We start from the raw sequence: 22,114 nt of genomic DNA, 5'->3' as shown, positions 1-22,114 counted from the left end.
ATGCTACAACTTACCAAAACTTAGAACAGCGTATGACATCTTAAATGATGATTTCCCATTGAACTTCATTCGAGAATATTTCTCAGAACTTTTACTTCGTCATCATCTGACATACTGTACCACTTTATTCAAATCCAGGAGAAGATGACTTATAACACTTCACGTTTTAAATTTCAGAATATGACCAACTTCCACAACTGTTGATAAGATATTGACGTCGTCAGTAATGGCAGACAGAAAGCGTCGTGATTCAGCTGTTGAGTCTGTGAGTAGTTTTTGATTGCAAGGATCTAGTTCATGTCCTTTGAATATCACAGTGATACATAAACTATATATATGTCACAATGTACATTCATTCCTCTCCTAAGGGGTAATATTTCTATTGATATTTTCTCTTTACCAAGGATCTCTTGCAAAAGCGTTTTAGAGCAGACTCCAACAGCAAAGACGACAGCGAGGGTGATGATGATGATGATGGTGATGGTGATGATGGTGAGGAGGAGGAGGAGGAGGAAGAAGAAGACAATGTTACCAGTAAAGAAATTACTATTGTATATAATTTCGTCTCATTGACCATTAAATGCGGGTATTGGGATTTTTTCTCAAATATATAGAAAGAGCCGTAACTATATAGAAAGAGCCGTAACTATATGTTTTGGTGTTATAAACTATACCTCCATAGTTTGAAGCAGAAAATTAATAATTAATTCAATGAAAACTGACTCTATCTGACGTGACTGTATTGATTCTAATTTATTAAGATTTTTTGAGGCAACATACATGCAATATGGATACAAACGAGGTATTAATTTTATAGATTAATTAACGATGCATATGTAAGTATAACTACTGAACTGCTCTTACCAAACATATGTATTTAACGTGATTTGATATATTCGTTTTCACGTTAAAGAGAAATCTTGAATTCTCACATTTCCATTCCAAACATTGATCGATGATACAAGTGATTTATCTTTAGTAAGCTACACAACATTAGACATTATTTATTTCAGTAGAGTGATAGAAAGCATAATGAAATTCAGTTATTCTTTATTTAGGGGATTTGTGTTTTGCTAAGTATGTACATCTTAGAAATTCAACATATTTGTCGATCAGTTTATGTACAATTTTTGATTTTATGAAGTAAGTTCTGCCTAATCTTAAGATTATAATTCACTTTGATAATTTAATTGGTTGTATCATTGAATCTCCAAAAAGTTTCGTTGGTGATATATAAATATACATGTGTTTTCTATCAATATAAGCATTCCATTTTTTTCAAGGCATCTACTGTAAATATTACCAGGCGATCCTACTTCAGTTATTGACACGATGTGTCGGGCTTTCTTTTTGGGATATAGATAAAGGATATTTCCATAAATGTTTGGAAAAAATACAAGCTTGTCGTGGGGTATTAATTCACTTTGGGAATTGAATCAGTTATGTTATTGTATCAAAATCCTCTCCTTGATGATATACAAATACATATATTCTCTATCAATATCAGTATACACATTTCATTTGTTTCCAGATATCTACTGTCAACTTTCTGAATATGACCAGGCGATCCTACTTCATTTGTTGACAGGAATTGACGTGATTTATTTTAGGAAGATAGATATAGGGGAATTCCATAAATATTTGGAAAAAAACAGAAGCTTGTGTGACATGGACAGCAGACCAGTAGAGGAGGATATCCGTTCTATTAAATCAATGACAGACAAAGGAGACGTGTTGAAGTGGGACGAGGAAAAAGTAGAGTTTTCTTCTCCTGAGGTCAGAGATAGGATTATTGAAGAGTTTGCAGGCATTGTCAGAACTGATGGTGAATATCTGATGTTGAGCAGGATTATTGAGAAGAACTGGCGTGACCCTAAATCTGAAGGAATTAGAAAACGAATCATCCAGAACATTATGCAGCCTTTTGTCTGGAGAAAAGGACTTGACTTCATCGACTATGTCACAGAGGGTTGGTTTTTTCCTCATGGATGTAGCGTTATCACCGAAATACGTAAGTAAAATGTCAATCACTTTAACACTTTCTCTGACGTACCTGTGAATTTGACCAGTAATGTTTAAAAACAGGACCATGCAAAGGGAATACCTCTAAATCTTTGAAACTCTGGCATCTGAAATATATGATTCATACATCATACTTTTGGAATGTTTCTCTACTTTTGAACTGTGGGAAAATCAAGTAAGTAAATAGAGTCATTAAATTAAAAAAGATGAAGTGAAAGATGTGTCCATCTAAATATGACACAGCACTTTGAATCACATCATTCTCTCCATCGATATGAATTATTAAAACAATCCTTATGAATGCAATATTTTCATATTTTTGAAGAAGAAAAAAAAAAAACCCATGAGAACAAATTATAAGGGTATCAAAGGAGTAATGTTCTATTCAATGCAAGGGGTTAACGGTGATTTTCTAATTATTATTCATGAAGGAATGACGTTTATATAAACGGTGGATGCACGCAAGCCGTGAGAAAACAATTATTAGAAACATCGTGGGTGATGAGTATTTCGTTTACAGTATGCAATCATACTGAATCGAGAATTCCTGTTAAATATGACACTCAACCCCTGTCCATTGCTGGAAATGGTTCCATCTTTTGGGGTTTTCGCCTAATTGTTTTTAATCGGTGAATGTGTCCCACCAACAACCTGCAGGCCGCCCACACATTCACGTCGCAATGTTATACAGACATTTGGAACTACTATTTCGTCTCCGATTCCGTTGCGGTTTTGGTATTTAGTGTGATAAACGAAATCTTGTTTTTTGAACAAACGTGGGCAACTTTTTTTAAAAATCAAACACACTGCATGTATCGGAAATAACAAGAAACATATTGACACAAGCTTCGAAGAACGATCGCAAATAATTTCTTTCATTTCACCGACCGTATAAGATATTAAATGAGAGCAATTATGAAATATGTTGATAAATTTGATCATACATGTATGTTATCACCTAAAAATTTGATCATTTTGTTACCTCGCCTTACCATCCAGGGCCATAATTTGAATAAATCTGAATCTGCACTACCTGATGATGGTTGCATATTAATGGGGCCAATCACGGTCATGATGAGATGACACAATGCTTTAAACATTGTCTCCATTGTCAAAAACAAACAAAATACTGTTTTGTTAAGAATCATTAATAGTGATAAAATTGATTTTCATAAAAAACATATTTCTATTTTTTTTTAAAAGTTCGTTAAGTCACATATCAATCCCGCACGAACATAGCTAAAAGTTAAAATGTTGAATAGGGGATTGGATGGGTAGGTAAAGTTGACGTCACATTTGTCTGAAACTTTTTATTTAGCAAGAAAACTAGTAATGCCTTCAATTCATGATTTATTTGTGTTCTTATTCGTTTCACTCAATCGAACATAAACCATTTATAAAATGAATACAAACAAGTTAAATAGGATGTTTAGCACTCTTACCTGTATGTGCAGTTTAATTGTTTCTAATAAGTCGATGAACAATTACAAAGTATATACATTCTTTTTTATGCAATTCTCTCAGAATGCTACAAATAAAGAATAACAAAATTAATATGATAAAATTAACAATTCAATGTATGCATTACAATGGACGGGTAGATGAGACTTAACAGACTGCACGAGAAAGAGTCTTAGAATGACTTTACCTGTATGAAATACCTTACACGAGTTATAACAGCCCGTGTTATGAATATTAATGTCACCTAACTATATGACAATGCTAACGACCAATAGATGTAAGAAATAATCAATACGTACACGTGTTGGGTATCTTCAATAATTACATATCCATCGGTTAAACACATCGTCGCTAGCCACAGTTATTGAGTCCGGTATTACCTACCCTTTCCACCTTAAAGATTGGAAGCTCACCGATTGGTTGATTAAGAAACAAAAATAATTACGAAGACGAAGATTTTTTTTCATCATGCATGCATGGCATTTGACATAGTGTAAACGGAGACAATAGGCGTGGCTTGATATGATGCAATTAAAGCTGTATGACCCGATATTCATGTATTATTTCTGTACATAATTACTTTAAAGCAGATTAATTACTTTACAAAATTATCAACTTTCCATTAATTACATGCTTGAAAACATATCCATGTAAAAGAAGACAGTGAAAATATTAATTAGAAAGTAAATATAGTGTGGTATATAGATAAATCATCCGGAAAACCTCGGACAATTCACCCAAAGCACGGTGTAAGGCCCGAGGTGTTCCGGGTAACGCATAAAGTATACAGTTAAGACGTCTATAAATAGCCCTACGCCCGACAAGGGAATCCCAACATGATGTATTAACTCAGACGCAACTGTCTAGTTTTAAGGCTGAAAGAGCGTAAACAAAGAATTACTAAGATGCATTTGATATTTTTATTACTATTAAGCTTATGGCACGGTGCTGTTGTAACAAACTACACAGCTTTACACAGATAAGAACACCAATGATATGTAAGTTTGAACTGGTAACGTGACTGTCACTTGTAATGACAGGGTGAGGCGATTGTTTGTAAACACCGATTTAGAATTAAATATTTTTTGTTAAAACAGGTGAAATAATGTATGATATGTCATACAGCCTCATAACTACATACGTGCGATGATTTAATAGCGTTTTACGAGATGGAAAAAAATGTAATTCGGATCATACAGCTTCAAACCTAGTATTTGCGTCACTATCTATTGCTACTAGAAAAAAAATATCAGCTAATAAATCGATGTTCCATATAAAAATAACAATCTTTGTATGAAATAATAAATTGAAGGGAAAAGTACGTCTTCTATGACGCGAAGTGTGTCTCCGTTACTACGTGCCTAACGATTGATTGATAATAAGGGAGGGTGAAGATAACGAACAGTGATCAATCTCAATCATACTCCCGCAAGCAATGCTAAATAGATAGTTGGGCAAACACGGACCCCTGGATACACCAAAGAAGGGATCAGGTGCCTAGGAGGAGTAAGCATCCCCTGTCAACCGATCGCACCCGCCGTAAGCCCCATATCCTGACGAGTGATAATTTACGGTATCATTACGGTATCATTGCAGGGTGGTCGGTTGTTAAACGGAATGAATCGAGAATATCTACCAAGCTGAGTAAATATCCACGTACGGTAGAAGAAATTCACATTATACAAATTTTGAGATTGATAACATAGATCACTATCTTCACCTTTTCATTGTGCTTTGATTTGCTTTTAGGTCGCGTTCCGCTACTAAACATTAGAGAGTCATGGTTTTTGGTACTAGGATATTCGCTTGCAATATTTTGGTCCTTACAGAGAATTGCTTTTAAGTGTTCTGTTACTAAACATTAGAGAATCATGTTTTTTGGTACTAGGATATTCGCTTGCAGTAGTCAAAAAGGATAATTGAATCGGGGAGAATCTTTTTTTATCAGACATGAATCGGTTTTAGTCTTCATTAATTTGTAAACACCAGTTGCTCAATTAATGCATAATTTCCGAAATTTCTTTTTCTGAAGAGTTCGAAATGTTCCGATATACCGTAGTTTATTTTCGAAACTCTTACAACTTCCTATGATCATGAATAATTAGAAACGGTGCTTGGAGAGAGGAAATTTGCTTAACTGTTTTTCATCTGATTGGGTTAAATAACATAATTAAAATAAAGTGTATTACTCAAAGCTTGTTAAAAATCATATGTTTGTTTTATTTTATTTAGAAATGTAAAAGCTTTAAAGACAGTTTGTGCGAACAAAGTTTGATAGACATACATAGAGGTCACGCTGATTGTAATCTTTTTTTATCAAATGAATATACTGCGTGTAATTATAAAAGCTTAGTAATTGTTAACGTCATATCATATTTTCCATCATATATCCGTTATTGTTGCTATAATAGAGAATAATTATACCGTATTTATTGATGTGTCATGAAATGTACGCTTTGCTTTGTTTACTGTATTGCATGTACATGTACATGTCAATTTGCATCTAATGCGTTTTCCTGGAGGTCAATGGAGATCACAAGCAAATACGATGCAGATTGGAAATTGAACTCAAGCGGTAGCTGAATGGTATCTGAGAGCATTCGCTTCGTAACCAGGAGGCTTATCTTCACCAACAATTTTCGCATAATACATTTCTCAGCCTGAAGTATCCCGATCAACAAAGCTAACCCTTTCTGATCTAACGCTAAGGATGTGCGTAGTATAATTTCATTTAATTACTTTCAGAGAAATTTGAGTTTGTTTTATTTTTTTTATCCATAATTTTTTTATTGAAATGTTTGTAATTTGTAACTTTGCTCTTTCGTATTCACGGTTGTTTTTATTTAAACTCGGAACGTTTGTAAGATAATTTAGTTTGTATAACCATTATATTTTTAACTGAAGTATACATGTGTCAATTTCACTTTCATTTCCATAAATGATTCACTTACGATGACTAACAAATTACTAGATACCTAACGTACTTCTTATCAATATACAGATACGTTCGCAATATATTGCCCGATTCAGTTGTTACGGGATCCGATGGGAGCTTAATCGTTTTTCAACCTGGCCAAACAAGTACCACGAAGAAGAATTATGTTGACCACCAAGAAGTGTGTTCTGGTTTGAGGAAGGCGGATAATTTTACCAATCTTGCAACCTTACCAAGTGACACAATCCCTCTAAAACATCCCTGGAGCACCCTGTATAAAACATACCAGAGTTAAGACTAGCATCGGAATATCGTTTATTATTTAGAATTTTGCAGTGCAAGTAACCTTTGTCAAGAAGATGATGAACAGCTATTCTCGGAAGAGCTTTAAAGTCACCCCCTCTATTCAAACACTACTCGTTTCAGCAAAATGTTTTTCATCCTCGTTTTCATCAGTTTTTTATATTTTTTCTTCGATTCTATTTCACATCTTGAGGCATTTCATGTTCAAAAGTGTTATTAATGTTTTCTAATTAAGATGTTTGAAACTATATTTTTGACGCATCTATATCAACTATTCGATGACGCAATAGCTACTCCGAATTGTCGTTCCTTGCTCTCACATATACCTCTGTCAACGTCTTGAGGCTTTTACAACGTTATTGTAATAGTGGCACGTGTGCCCAAAAAAGTATGGCATCGAGTTCAGTTACAAAAAATATAAGTAAATAAATAAATATTGAACAGATGTCAAGTCTTTTTGCGACAAAACAAGCATTGATTTGGGTTGAAACGTGGATATTAGGTCGTTCTCTTGCACCAGGCCTATACATAGATACATAAAAAATTCATAGTAATGGAGAAAAATACATATCGTTGCTTGTCCGACATTTTCTCGATATTTTATAAAGTAGCACTTAGTTTTATTAGCTGTAAAAGATGAATTTACATGTGGAATGACATTACGTAGTTTGAGACGTTGACATAGGACGGTAGATATATGCGAGTGTAAGGAACGATAACTCTGGGCAGAAATTAATTGTGATGTTTTAGTAAGGACTTTCGCGACGTTGCTGATCTCCTCAATATGAAGCGTTTTTATGATCTACAAAATAGATTTAGATTTTATATTGCAGTTATATTACAACAAAAATACATATATCGGTCTGGATAGTACATAACTTGAAATGTAAAAGCCCCGAATTAGATATCTGATTGTTCCAAAGATTAACACAAAATTAGCATATGAGGGCATACAATGAAACAACCACTTCAATGTTTTACTAATTTACCGAGTTATTTCTATATGCGTTACCCTAGCCATACATATTGATTAAGTTTCCTTTACCCTAGTCATAAATTTGCCTTACCTTAATCATGCTCGAATTTCAAAACTTCTGTATCGTTGTAATAGGCGCTGATCATGCAAATATTATGCAATATTTACCTTCTACTATAGACTATTACAACATTAACCACCACTTTTGCAATATATACTTCATATATTTGTATATTAGGCGTACAATAACAGAAGCGTACTTGTCTATCTCAATCTTGGAACAGGGTACCGTTCTTTACCATAGTTCTTTTCTACACGGTAATACATAAGTTTCTCAATTCTATATAAAGAATATTTCCTGAAAACATGGCTTTTCTTAACATCCAGTATTTATCCCTGCCCTCTTTTAATGGGTTTTAGATCAACCATATGAATTAAAGATGTATAGTGCCTCTATCATATGATCTCCGGCCCCTTGTGTGTGTTAAGATTCCGCCGTTCTTCGCCCTAATACCTGCCGATCCCAAACGCCCAGTGCGCATCACGAGAACTCACATCTTTTCTGTAGGTAGTGTAGGGAAAGACCACGTCCGTGTGGACATGTTCTCGTTACTCCCGACTCTCAGGAGCACAGGGACAACGGCCACGGCGGTCTCGAACGCACTCTTGCATTAAAATCGAATGTACATTTTTAATAAATATATTTCATTGGTACATTGAAATATAAGGCTTATGTCATGTTTCGTTTATTTGTTTTCTGTTTTAAAATATAGCAGAAATGCAGGGGTGCGTTTTGCAAACGAACTTACGACTTACGATCAACTTTACATATTGGAATTTTCCAGTTTATTGTAAGATCATTCGCTCCAAATGCAAACTATTTTCAGAAAAGTTTTACTTCATTCACGTAAAGTAATAACTGCGTATTACAATTTAAGACTTGCGACTTTATCGTAAGTTGTTTTGTAAAACAGGTCCCAGAATACGAAATTCTATTACGGGAATTAATTGTTCAAATGAACATGCTATCATATTTCATTCTGTGATTATTAGTTATACGAATCTGAAACAACTTACATATTAGATACAGTCGATATCGAAACATGTTTATGATACATGTAACTACATTTATAGTCTACCCGATATTTCAAATAGAACTGCATTTTTATATCACTATGCTCATTACTTTCTAAAATCCGTGTTTCGCAAAACCAAGATCGTATTCATTGTGCTTTTGAAGATTGCGGAAGCTAAGACGTTTGGATTCTAATGAAAATACTCATTTGTGTACATAATTCAATGACTGTAGAAGTTGGGGTGCATATAGTGTTAGCATTTTTATTTGCATCTTTGTCTAAATCTCTCTTCAACATTTTACTAACCATGCACCATTCACAGCACCTTACACAGCACCTTTCACAGCTGCTTACACAGGGACGTGCTGTTTATACACCTGCACGTAATGACATGTACATCGATCTGTCAAGAAAGAATTAAAAGGGAACTTTAAGTCGTATGGTGCCAAAAAAACCTGAGCATTCTGTGACAAAATCTACTAAATACTAAAATCATTGATTAATCAAATTGGTTGATTCAATTGACATACTTTTTTTTTTTTACCTAAGCATAGATTCTGTCCACAGAAAGCGCTTGAGCTCGGAAGCTTCCGGGGACTTTGTACCCTGAACCTCCACCACGACTTTGATTTGGACCCCTTTTTGGTCTGCACATAATTTCGTTCTTCGTAACTATAACCTTCTTTATAATAGACACATGTAAAATCGCAGGTACCGATATGAAGACAGTAGTTTTTGTACGACTTTACACACAGCAGATACATTGTGTGAAATTTGGATTTTGTTGTACAGTTTCATCATCGTCATCATATATCTTAGTAGTCATGTTGTAATTGTCAGTGTGTGTCATGAAAGTCAGTTCTACTCGAATTACATATTCTGTTGTCTTTTCTTGAAATTTCCCTTTAAAATAGTCTGTTTAGCGCTTATTTTCCTATTTTGATCTTTTGTAATCTACCCCCTACATACTATGGAATTGGGTCGCCTGATTTGAGTGTTCTACGCGTTTTCTTTTAGTATTTCGGTCAGCACATAAACACGATTTAAATATTTGAACATATCGATGTAAACAAACTCCTAATATCTATGCGATACTAATGTTTGGCCTCTAAACAAAACATTAACGTATTTCAGAGAGTGAAGTGCAAAACTGGACCTTTGAAATGATGTTTATTTTAAAATGATTTAGTTCTTATTATATCCTTGTCTCTGATTGGTCAAATTCCAATTGAGGAGCGCCGGTTATTTTTGTATAACCTGGTTTGGTATGGGGACACAGCCCCTTGATAGGATACCGCAAGTATTTCCCCCCTCTTTAAAGAACCAGAGCCACGAAGTACTAAAATTGGCCCTTTCGCCAAAATAACTGAGACTTTCACAGTGAATGCTCTAGGATTTATAGGTTATAGAACAATTTATTTTACAACTATATCTTTTCTAGTTTTCGTTCTACAGTCGTTTAAACTTTGTGTTGTTTTTCAACAGAAAAGCTATATAAAGTCATGGTGTTGACGTTATGAGAATCACAGTGTAATACACAAAAAATGGACGCATAGGTTAATATATATTTTTTGGAAATATTCTGGTTGTAAATCACAATTGTTAAAATACTAGGAACTTGTATATTTTCTATCACGATGTTTAAATTTGTGATATATCCCCCTTCCCCACTACATAACACTTTACTATTTTTTCCCGCTATATTGGATATAATTGAAAAATCGTGATCAAAAATTAAAATTCCTTTCAGTGAAAAGACCACAGCAAATAGTATTGTTTTACCGTCTATATCAAAGACGAGTTTATATTTTCAAGTTGCATATATCTATTCGTATCAATTTCCATTAAAATTGATATTAACTGACGATAAAAAAAAAAAAAAGAGAGAGACCACTGTATAATTTTGGTTAAACTTGAGTAATTATAGTAACTAATTAGAAAAATTGATTTTTTTGAACATCCACCTCGTAAACTAAAATTTTAAAAATAAAACACGGTGGACCTTTAAAATTGTTGGCACCTCTGAAGTCTTAATTTTCTGAGCGAGGTAGACCTTTAAGTACACGGAGGATCTAAGTGCATACATGTATCTGACATCTGTGTCTCCTTTGTGCCACAGTGCACCTACATATGTACGTGTGATAAAAAAAGATAATAAATACTAAGCGAAATATTAGTGGGTGAAAATTAAAACGTATAAAACGGCGACTTATATATATTCATACATTTAATGATATATATTATTGTAAATTTAAAATAGTAATTTAAAAAAAAAAAATGTACCTTCACTGTCTATCTTTAAAGAATTATCATACTGATTTGATAACTTACTTAAATTGTTTACATGTTGGAGTTTGCTATTCGAAACAATTCATCTTAATTACTCTTAACTTATGACGTTCGTTATGTGTTAATTTTTCACGTTTATATGTTTGAAGCAGATAAATTGTTTTTAAAACCCCCAGAAATAGAGTGGACAGTGTCGCTAAATGGATTTTAATTATCTCTAAATAGAAACCTCAACATGTTTGTAAATCGGGATTATTTCTTGTATATAGATATATCAAGATATTGATACATATCCGTATGCAGACTTCCCCGCAGACGTTCACACCTTTATGAAACGGTCAAATTCTCGACATCCCGTACGTGTTAGTCGGTATATTGTTTCACAGCACGAGCAGCACGAGTTCACCAAATAAGAGACTTTTAGGAGCATTTAACTTTAAAAATGAACAAACGTTTGATAGTTAGGCACGTAACATCGGTTTAAAAAAGAGAGGGGCAGTCCTAACTTGCGCCAGCCGAATAATTTAACACGGAAAAAAAGGGAAAGTAAATATATCAGAATGAAGTGGAATGGTTAATAATAAGAAAAATATTGTTCATTCTAAGATTTGTTTAAACTTCCCGTACCTGTATACAATTACAGATCTCTCTCTCTCTCTCTCTCTCTCTCTCTCTCTCTCTCTCTCTCTCTCTCTCTCAGTTATAGATTCAGTACAGTTGTATACCGTGTATCGTCAAATCATTTTGTCTGTATATTTTTTGTGTAAACTAGTTGCATTTGACACCGATATTTCAAAACACCCTTACAGCAGACTTAGATGGGTCGATGTGGCGATCTATCCACTGCACACTTAAAGAAATTGAATTCGGGAGGGGGATTGGGACAGTTTGAGTTGCTGAAGACCACCACCCACCACCGCCACCACACACATGTACACAATTTAAGGTTTTAAGATTGGGCAATACGGAACTTTCGGGATGTGCCGGAACGACCGATTAGACTTGACGTTTATACACCGCGGTCACGTGATAGTAAGCAATTGTAGGGCAAAATTGACATCGTTACAACTGGTATTTCGCTAGCAGACGGTCCGTGAAGAGCTATGCGCAGTCCCACAATGACAATCCAATTCACTGTTGGTGCTTAGTACCTTGGTGTAAATTAGATGGAAGGAAAAAGGCGCATTTAGACGCGAATCCTTGGATGGAAGGCTTGATGTTTTACCGATATCCTCAAGATATTCACTAGATTTGTTTTCCTCGCCAACTCACATAATTTAATCAAATGCATTTTCTTATAAATTGTTGTAGTGATTCCTTTCTTTGAAAAATAGCATTTTAATACAGTAATTTGATAGCAATTGAAGAATTCCATGTTTGTTTACTTAGTTGTTATTGTAATCCGGAAGTGACATGCCCTACAATTACGTTTGACGCGCGATAAAAGTCAGAGTGGATCCGTATCTCGAAAGTCCCGTATTTAAGCACAATTTCCTATTGCTATTGTAGGCTGGGTTATTAAATTAAGATATATTTATTGGTAAGACACATATCCAGTTTATTAATTGGCAAAACATATATAATATAGCATTCAGCTCGTCTGTCATAATTTAATTTTACTTGTATCACGCAATTTGACTTGTTGAGCACGCTGAAAAAAATATTTGTTTATATTGGATAAATGTAACTTGGTATGGGGACACACCTCCTTGGCAACCAAAAAGACACTACTTTTCCTTTTGTAATTTTACATTGGACAATGGAACACTGATGCGTTGATAGGCCTTCGAACTAGGCCTATGAAATAGAAAATCAAAGAAATTAAACATGCTCAATAAATACTGTATTGTCTTACACCCCCCCCCCCTAAAAAAAACAACAACAACAAAACACAAAACGCAGTCTTTAAATTGTTTACAAATAAAGTTACATAAAAATAAAAGAAATAAAAAAACTCTTGGCATGTACGACGATAGCATATGTGAACTTAAAAAACAACAACCGGTATATCGAGTATTTTGATATGGGGGTTACTTGATCCGTCTATCGAACCATAAAATGCGTCATGAATGTCTTACAACAGATGACGTCATGTCTCATCGATAACATGTGGATTACTATCTATGAATTGCTTACATAATTTACTGTGTCGGATTTAACTGGCGCAATGCTGCATGTTATGGTAAGTCATATGGTAGTTTAAATCTGTTATTTTGAATTCCCTTTTGCCTGACCAGGTCATGCTAATATTCAGCCCGAAACTTTGATGTACTGTAAATAAAAGAAGGACTCGCTACCAATGTACGTAAAGTTAGGTTAAATAAAACAGTTATTTCGAATGTTGACAGTCTAAAGCTGTGTAGTAACAATTTTGTAAAATAAATAAAGCAAAAATTATTCGATATGATATCAGTACCATACAAGAATACTTGCGTGAAGCCTGAATATTTTCCGATATATCCCAAAGTGACAGAAGACGCCATGTACATTTCAGTCACTAGGCCTAACAGTTTCGGTAACTCGTTTCGTTCAATGATAATGTTTATGATAATAATGTAAAACTACCAAAATTATACAGTTTTTAAGCAACGATGCAATGAAGATGCTTCGTGAACGACTTTAAAAGATGAGAACAACTAGGTATTGAAAATGAACATCTATAACCTAGTAAAAGGGCAAAAGAAGCGGCAACCGAAAACTATTATTAGATGAGGGAATTTCCCTTGCTTTAAAAATAAATACGGAACTAAAATGAACTATATACATGACACGAAATAAAAAACGTGGTTTCTTTCTCCATAAGATACTTAAATCAGCCATATTATCTGTAAAATTCAAGTTTACCACCACCAGTGCATTATAACCGTGATATTTTTCAGCAATCCGGAATATCGTTAGTTTGAAAAATAAAAATAGTGCTCCTAGCTCGCCCTAAACTATTTTTGCATTTATGGTCAATTGAAAAGGTGTATATTATAAAAATACTTTAAATATTTTGGGCGAGATGAAACCAGTATGACAAAACCTTTACAAAATAACCAGTTTTTGGTGGAAAATGACAAAAATACGGTACCATATCCGGTTCTAGTATGTATACAGCTTAAGTTGTGCTCCTATTTTTAAAATCTAACATGTTTTTTTAAGCCCTGGATTCTGATACATATTTATAACACCAATACTCCTATTCAACACTTACTTTCATTTTTATATATTTTAAGGGCCATAATATGGGGTTTGTGAATCAGGTTCTTTACATTACAACATTGTTTTCACCTCACTATGGAATATAAAGTCAACGTGTACAATAAGATAATCCGGTTTGATACACATGTTGTTTTCTCGTTGTCAATTAGCATCTACTTGTGCACAAATCAGTGTTGTAAATCATCTTTCTCTGTATGATGGTCGAATAATAGATTAAAACAAAGATATTATATTCGAATTAATGATTTACCATGTAAGTATTACCCTTTTCATTTTGAAATACATGTCTCACTGGGGAAAGGGGGATAGTGCTTAATTGCTTGATTCGTCATTCAACAAGGATATAAAAAAACATACGTCACATTTTATCACATGACGTCAATCACATTAACATGAGGATCGCGATTTGTTACTTGCTTACATATTTTCTTGTGTTTGATTTACTATTAGCAACAACGTTGCCTGCAAAGGTGCGTTTTCATGTAGTAGAAATTTCCACAGAGTTAAGGTAGTGATTGCATGGGTCATTGAAAATTAATGAATCTATGATTTTTTTTTTATTTTTACATATTGTGTAGTTAACAGTATCTGTAACTTATTATGAAAGTATCATATATGGTTTTCACGGAAATTGTGACGCTACGGTTGTCATAGTAACCCCTCTTGTCTACTTTCCGTAATAAATGATACAGGTATTTGAGGTGATGTTTAAAAATGATACAAAAGGGGTAAGGGATACAGATTTTATATCAAATTGAAGTTAAAGCCTTAAATGATATATATTTTGTATCAATATGTCCATTTATTTTCATATGAAGTAGAAACAGGGCTGCTTATGAGCAATTTCGCAATTTTTAGAAGGCAATTATTCACCAAAGCAGACATAATTTCACCCCCTGAGGAATAAATAACCAATTATTTTTTTTTTTATTTTAAAATATGTTTTAACATATGTTAGGAGGAATTTTTGCTGAAAGTATCAATATTGGTTTTCAGGTTTACTATGGCGCTATGATCACTATAGTTACCCCCTCCCCCTCCTTACATAAATGCTGCAGGTGATAATTACAATAGATATGCATCTTACATGCATTTATTTCAACTCATATTAAAACTATGAAAATGTGTTGATGTTTATTATTGAGTTTATTCTACATAGAATGATAGTACTGTTGCTTTGGAGATGTTTTTATTACTTTCTATTTGAAATTACTTGTATATTCATGCTCTGTAAGGGTATGTTAAAAACGCGGGAAATATAACACAGCCGATGTAAGCTGTGTATTGTGACGTCGTATTACCTGCGACGTTTTTGTTTCTCTCTTTTCAAACCAAGCGATTATCAAAAACAACAAAACTTTCATTATTTTTTAAATTATAAGAAATACCTGAAGTAATTGAGAAAAACATTATAACAGCAAGTGTTGTTTTCGAAATTCACACTTTTTGATTTCTTTTAACATCCACATTACATAGTAGATTTCCTCGATTCCCCGACTCGGAGGCTCTTAGCTGACGATCTCAAAGTAGAGGATGGGAATATTTGTAGCAAAATAAAGGTTTTAAATCTATGTATAGTGTACTTAGGAAAGACATGATTAAAATTATTGATATGTTTTGCTCAAAATGACGCGTTTACATAACCCGTACGTGATTCCTTGGCATAACAGTTTCCCTTGGATATTACATCCAGCATTTTCCGGAATCGGAAACGAAAATAATCTCTTTTTAGATAATACATGAATTAAACCACGTGATGCCATGCAATCACTACCTTAACAGCCGCAAATTATTGCATTTTCTGATATTTGAAAATTTACTTTGGGTAGGCCTGAACAATGCATCTTCCCGTATTTTTTCAATCTGTCGGAGATGAGCGACCTCAAAGTTGATCTCCATAGGGAAGTGAAATACGCATTGCATGCATAGTCTACACATATTTTCTGTCATGAAAAACTTCACATTCGATACAATATGTTGATAGATAGACTCTGTAGAACTAAGATTAAATATTATATATAGCTCTGCCTTCACAGCTAGACGATTCATCGTTGTTCCTAAGTTAATCACTGCGCTTCTCTGTTGACTTTTATTTTCCAGAGTTTATCTACATTTGATAAACGAAAGTTAGTATCTGTCTCTTGCATTAAATTATAAGTGATGACTTTAATTCTGGTTCAAATTATACGAATATAACCTTCTTTGGGTCAGTTTACGCTTTATTTAATCCGCGAATCTAACTCGTATAATGTGTCCCAGAATTAAAGTCATTCCTTAAATATATGCTCAAAGAAAAGATGATCAAACGTAAACATAAAAGAAGTTTGAAAGAAAATATAGACAAAGGTATGTTTCGAACTTCAAACTTTGCAGCATCATCGCTCTAACCATTGCTTCATGAAGACATGGGTATGAGAAATAAAGTAGTCTTGACAAGTTTTTTGATCTTTGAGTAAATACGAAAATGAGGATTGGTAGTATATTCTAATAATTTTCAACACACTGATCACCTTCAACCAAAATTTATTCAATGGAATGGAGTACAATGATATCCATAAGGAACAATGTGAAAAGTTTTTTTCTGATGAAAGATTAACTTTTCCAACAATTTGTTATTGTTGGATGATACCGTTGTATCTACTATGTACTCGATGTAAACTCGGCGAATTTCGTGTGTATAAAATAAAAGAACTATTGAAGGTTGAATGTACTTATTGTGTAAGCATGGTTCTCACATACATAAACTGGAATTGTATTACAAAGGATTAGTGGAATTTGGTATTGAAGGATACTACTTTATACGCGATAATACGTACTAAGTACGATGTTGCCCTTTTACCGTGCGATACTGAACATTGTGGATTTAACAACATAACTTTTAATTATTTACGTCAAAACCGGTAGGTGAAGTGCGACATATTTGATCCATGCTTAGCGCTTAAGGAAAGGTGTTGGTAAAATATGCAACGGAAAACAAAACGGAATGAAACCGAACACGGAAATACTGTATGCAATATTACGAGGTCAGTGTTTTGCAATATAAACGGTTGATGATGAACAAGGGAAGCAGAACTTACACACACACACACACACACACACACACACACACACAGACACACACAGAGAGAGAAAGAGAGCGAGAGAGAGAGAGAGAGAGAGAGAGAGAGAGAGAGAGAGAGAGAGAGTCTACATAATCTACCGTTTCATATTCTTCATAGTAATGCATAAACATTTCAAAATCTTTATTTACCTTGAAAGATATTGACGAAAAAAAAAATTAAAAAAGGAATAATAATAATATTGAAAAGAACTTCAAATTTCAGATTTGATATCCATTGAATACCCCCTCCCCCGAAAGCAACACTGCAAAATATAAAATAATTCTGCCAACTATGTTCCCGATTATAACCTTATTCAATTGGACTTGCTTTTATTCTTAATTTAGTTTTATATCTTGTATAATGCATGTATGTATTTATGTATCACATCAAATTTTAAAGCAAACGAGTTCGGTGTGCATAGAAGGTTTGTCTCATTTGGGATGAATTTATGTGAACGTTTTTACATTTACCGATATCCCGCGGATTAGTGTTGAACCCGAAGGAATACGACGGGAAAAACAGATTGAAAGAGAACCAATGGAGACAATTTCAGCTTCTCCATCGTTAACTTCTCATATTTATGTAGCAATATTCCATAATCACCTGCATATAGTGTTTCTATCTCTCAACGGATTCGATACGCAAGAGTTTGTTCTGCGTATGGTCAGTTTTTAAATCGAGGCAAGCTACAGAAAAACAAGTTGATGGTGCAGGGTTTCAGCAGTCTTGTTGAAAGTCAGCATTTCGCAAATTATAAGGTCGTTATAACGATCTAGTTTACTAATACAACTTATCATTGGGTGAAATGCTGTCTGGCGTGTTTCATACCGATTGTTAGACCTTTCGTGGCACATACATTTTGAAAGGATAACCCCGTTTACCTGATCAGGATATAGGGATCAAGGCAGATATGACCGGTCGACAGGGGATGTTTACTCCTCCTAGACACCTTATCCCACCTCTGGTATATCCAGGGGTCCGTGTTTGCCCAACTATCTATTTTGTATTGCCTATGGGATTTATGAGATTGATCACTGTTCGTTATCTTCACCTTTCATCTGGCACTGCCGACATTGCAAAATCCTTATCAACGCTATGTAAATTCTTACATACGTTATGATGTAGAATTTCAAGATATAATTGTTTTACCACTTGTGAACAAATTTCCAAAATTTAGATTTTATTGATAACAAAGGTTTGATTTTTTTTCTCGGGTTTTTTGGTGTTATCTTAGCTACGTTAATCATTCGAATTCTTAAATTCTGTTCCGTTTTCCGTTCCGTCTCGTTTTCCGTTCCGTGTTTTTGCAACATCCTGCCCAGACACGTTATGTCTGATATTAAGGCCATATGTTTGAGCGAGGCCCGAACTTAGACCTACCAACTGCAAAGTAATTACTCTACCACTAAGTTACAACAAATTATAGGTCAACGTTACTTCCAATCAACATTGTGATTTGTGCAAAGTGTAAAAGCTATCTTTTGTCATGTATATCTAGATATTTTTCAGTATATCACGTGATGCATTCCTATAATTAACAACGACTTTTGTTTTAGTAAAGCTACCTATTGACGTGTGCGATATGTGTGAAGATGAGAATGAAAAGTGGATAGGATTTAAAGGATTTGTAAAACAACACATGGAACTGTGCCAGAAAAGCATCGCTGAATTGAATTTAGGCAGTCTCCTGGGATCATACGTGATTGTCTTTGGGACAGGAAATGAAATAGGTAATGTCTAACACGTGTTTCTTAGATTTAACATCTGAGGAGGTTTGTCTTTTAGCAGACATCGAATTATTATTAAATGATATATACTTAAATATACATAACACGGTACGTATCTTGCTACATGTATATCAATCTATCGTATTATACGAACCAATGGCAACTGAACATTTCTAAGCATACCAAATGTAGAATAATATGTTGATGGTGTGACCGTTGAAACGAACGAAGACCCAGAACATCTTACAGCACGTTTTGGGGCAGTTCATTTGACGCGGAAATATAGCGTAGGTAATGTAAACAGTGCACGATGACGTCATCATCAACTGCGAATGTTTTTCTTTCAAATCAAGCAATTGTTCACAACAAAACGTACGAAGGTATGGGAAAGCTTGTCTGGAATTTCAAATCAGCTGTGGTACTTTCTAAACTATTCACTTTTTTATCTACGGGCTTGTCAATGAAGTATACCGCAGTGGCGGCGACATTTTCCGGAAGCATTATGGGTAGTCCCAATCATTTTTTCAACTGATGGAGCAAACTTCCACCAGAGTTCGTTTGCTCACAAACCAAACTCTTCCAGTTAGGTATTATGGGATAGCAATTTTTAGGCTGTGTATATTGTGTGACGTCACTGTAGAATGACGATAAAACATAACGTCAAACGTAAACAACTTTCAAAACAAGAACGTAAACATCAAGTTCATTACTTTATACAATAATTTTAGTATCCCTACTTTTTAATTATCTTTTGATCACTTTATGTTGAAAATGAAATTCATACTTTTATATTAATGCTCATTAATGTCAATATCTTCAAACTTTTAACTACGTACTACTTTGGTAGTGTTTTCCCCATGAAAATAACAGACTCACAATATACAAATATGTATATTGTACTACGTCACATAGAATATATCTATACGTAGGTGACGTTATGAGGCATCAAGAGGGAGTTTGCTGATGAAAAGCAAAACATGTGACTTATTAATTGCATAATCATTGGAGCGAGCACTTTAAAATATATAATATTAGTTATTTTATTTATGAATTTCCCCTTGCGCTAAACGCCCAGTAACATCTAAATATTAAAGGGGGAATGTATGAGATAACTACAGAATCCGCCTATTCATTTATCGCGGGGAATATAACCTGGTCAATGTATACCGTGCATTGTGACGTCACATAAGACTTGACTCTCTATTTCAGATCAAATAATCATAAACAACAATACAACTCGTTTGCAATTTAAAAGACATTTAAAACTACACAAAACTAAGCATCAAATTTAAAGTGCTAAAACAGTAAAAGTAAATCTACCGTATATTTTTATTTAAGGAAACTCATGAACACGTTCATCTATTTCGTCGCACTACTATTTTTCTATTGAATAATTGGGGTAAAACTGTAAGATTGATGATTATGTCATTCGTTTTAACACACTAAGTGTTTGATTACATACTGTATGTCAGTCTTATATTTTGACATTCAAAATTAAAACACGAGTAACTGTAGAACGAAATGGGTAGAGACCACCGACCTCCTGAAAGTAAACTGGGAAACTTCCTCACTTATATGAACGTATGCAGAGATTATATATCTACTCATTTGTTGATTTTCTAAGTTTTGCCTTTTAGATACGTGTTACCTTTAGAGCTTTCCTTCGGACCATCCGGGCTTGGCTCGATATTAAATAGCAGAACATGTGCTTTCTACCTTGATTTCCAAAGTGCAAAAATTGTGAAAATAACGATAATGATCAATCTCAATTTCAAATAGCCACCAACTGCACGTCAAAGACACAACGTATGTTCTCTTCAGTGCTATCTTTTGTTTGACATGAAAATGAAGTTTAAGGATAATTACCCCTCATACTCGCGATGCATTTCAGATTGGTCGTCTGAATTCGAAGGTAGTCATACTATGTATCTATTCCAGAGCTACACCCAGTTGCCAAAGACTCTCTGTGTCTAAACTGAACATGTACCGGTAATTTCAGGATTTAAGGTACTTCCCCATACCACGTCAAATAACGTTAGAAATGTTATTCACGAGTCAAGAACGTTATCACACATTCAACGAATTCGATGGTATTTGGTGAATGCTGTAGACCGTATTAGAACTAATTGTTTGAAAGCAAACAACAAAAATTTAGAATTAAAAAACAGCAACATACGAATCGCAATAATGCAAACAATCCGGTTCTATACAAAACAACGCTCGGGGGAGAAAATGCTTAGGCCTATTGTTGTATACATCGCGAAGTCGTAAACTCTCCATACACATTGCGTTATGACACAGAGTCTTTTAGTAATTCCCGTGAGATTTCTACAAATATTACATATTATGATGTTAAATCGTGTTGCCAACTTTCAATGTATCCATTGTAGGCCATTTCTTTTGTGTGATTTCTCATCATTAATGACGGGTAGAAACATGGAATCCCATATACAACTGACACAATGCAAATTTTAGTGTGCTACGTGTACTAACAGTCACATATTTTTGTTATGTTTTCATTATAATTTATTTAAATCTGAAAGAATACAATCGATGTATCCATGATCTAAATAAAATACATACACGCCTACATGCATAATCTAAAGCTATATGACATTGTAACCCCCCCCCCCCCCCCGCACATGTTTTATCTTTATTTACAAAAATCGCTTTCGAGGCCCTCCGAATCCATAATAAATGTGCATATACATGTATGTGCGTTATATCTCTGTTGTGTCTAATCATTTCAGGGTGTTCAATTTAGAGCATACGCTGACAGATTTATATTTAGGCCCTATATCTCTAGGTCTAGGTGTCGTACGTTTGAGTTCTTGTACGTACAGCTATGGATCGTGGGTGTTGTAATGTAATTTTCTTTTATCTAAAACACTTTTCTAGCCGGACATGACCTTCGCTGATGTTTTGATTAAAACGTCTCGGAATGTACGCGGTATAACTTACATGTCGTTAACACTCACATCGCATGGCTGTATCGTATTGTTGAAAACTACCAGGAACTA

At 34.2% G+C, this 22,114-nt stretch overlaps 1 protein-coding gene across 1 annotated transcript in view; it reads left to right on the top strand.

The window, feature by feature from the left end:
- The window catches only part of LOC125673047 (uncharacterized), a 424,666-nt gene that overhangs the window by 154,292 nt on the left and 248,260 nt on the right, over positions 1–22,114 (top strand). Inside the window, exons 2-5 of the mRNA XM_056159423.1 lie at positions 178–265; positions 405–534; positions 1,532–2,011; positions 18,924–19,097. Of these exons, the coding sequence (XP_056015398.1) occupies positions 227–265; positions 405–534; positions 1,532–2,011; positions 18,924–19,097 (823 nt within the window). The 5' untranslated portion in view covers positions 178–226. The remainder of the gene's footprint in view (positions 1–177; positions 266–404; positions 535–1,531; positions 2,012–18,923; positions 19,098–22,114) is intronic.

Source organism: Ostrea edulis, chromosome 3, assembly GCF_947568905.1.
Source record: "Ostrea edulis chromosome 3, xbOstEdul1.1, whole genome shotgun sequence".
Classification (NCBI taxonomy): Eukaryota; Metazoa; Mollusca; class Bivalvia; order Ostreida; family Ostreidae; genus Ostrea; species Ostrea edulis.
The sequence above is the reverse complement of the archived record's forward strand: the minus strand, read 5'-3'. Positions and strand labels throughout refer to the sequence as shown.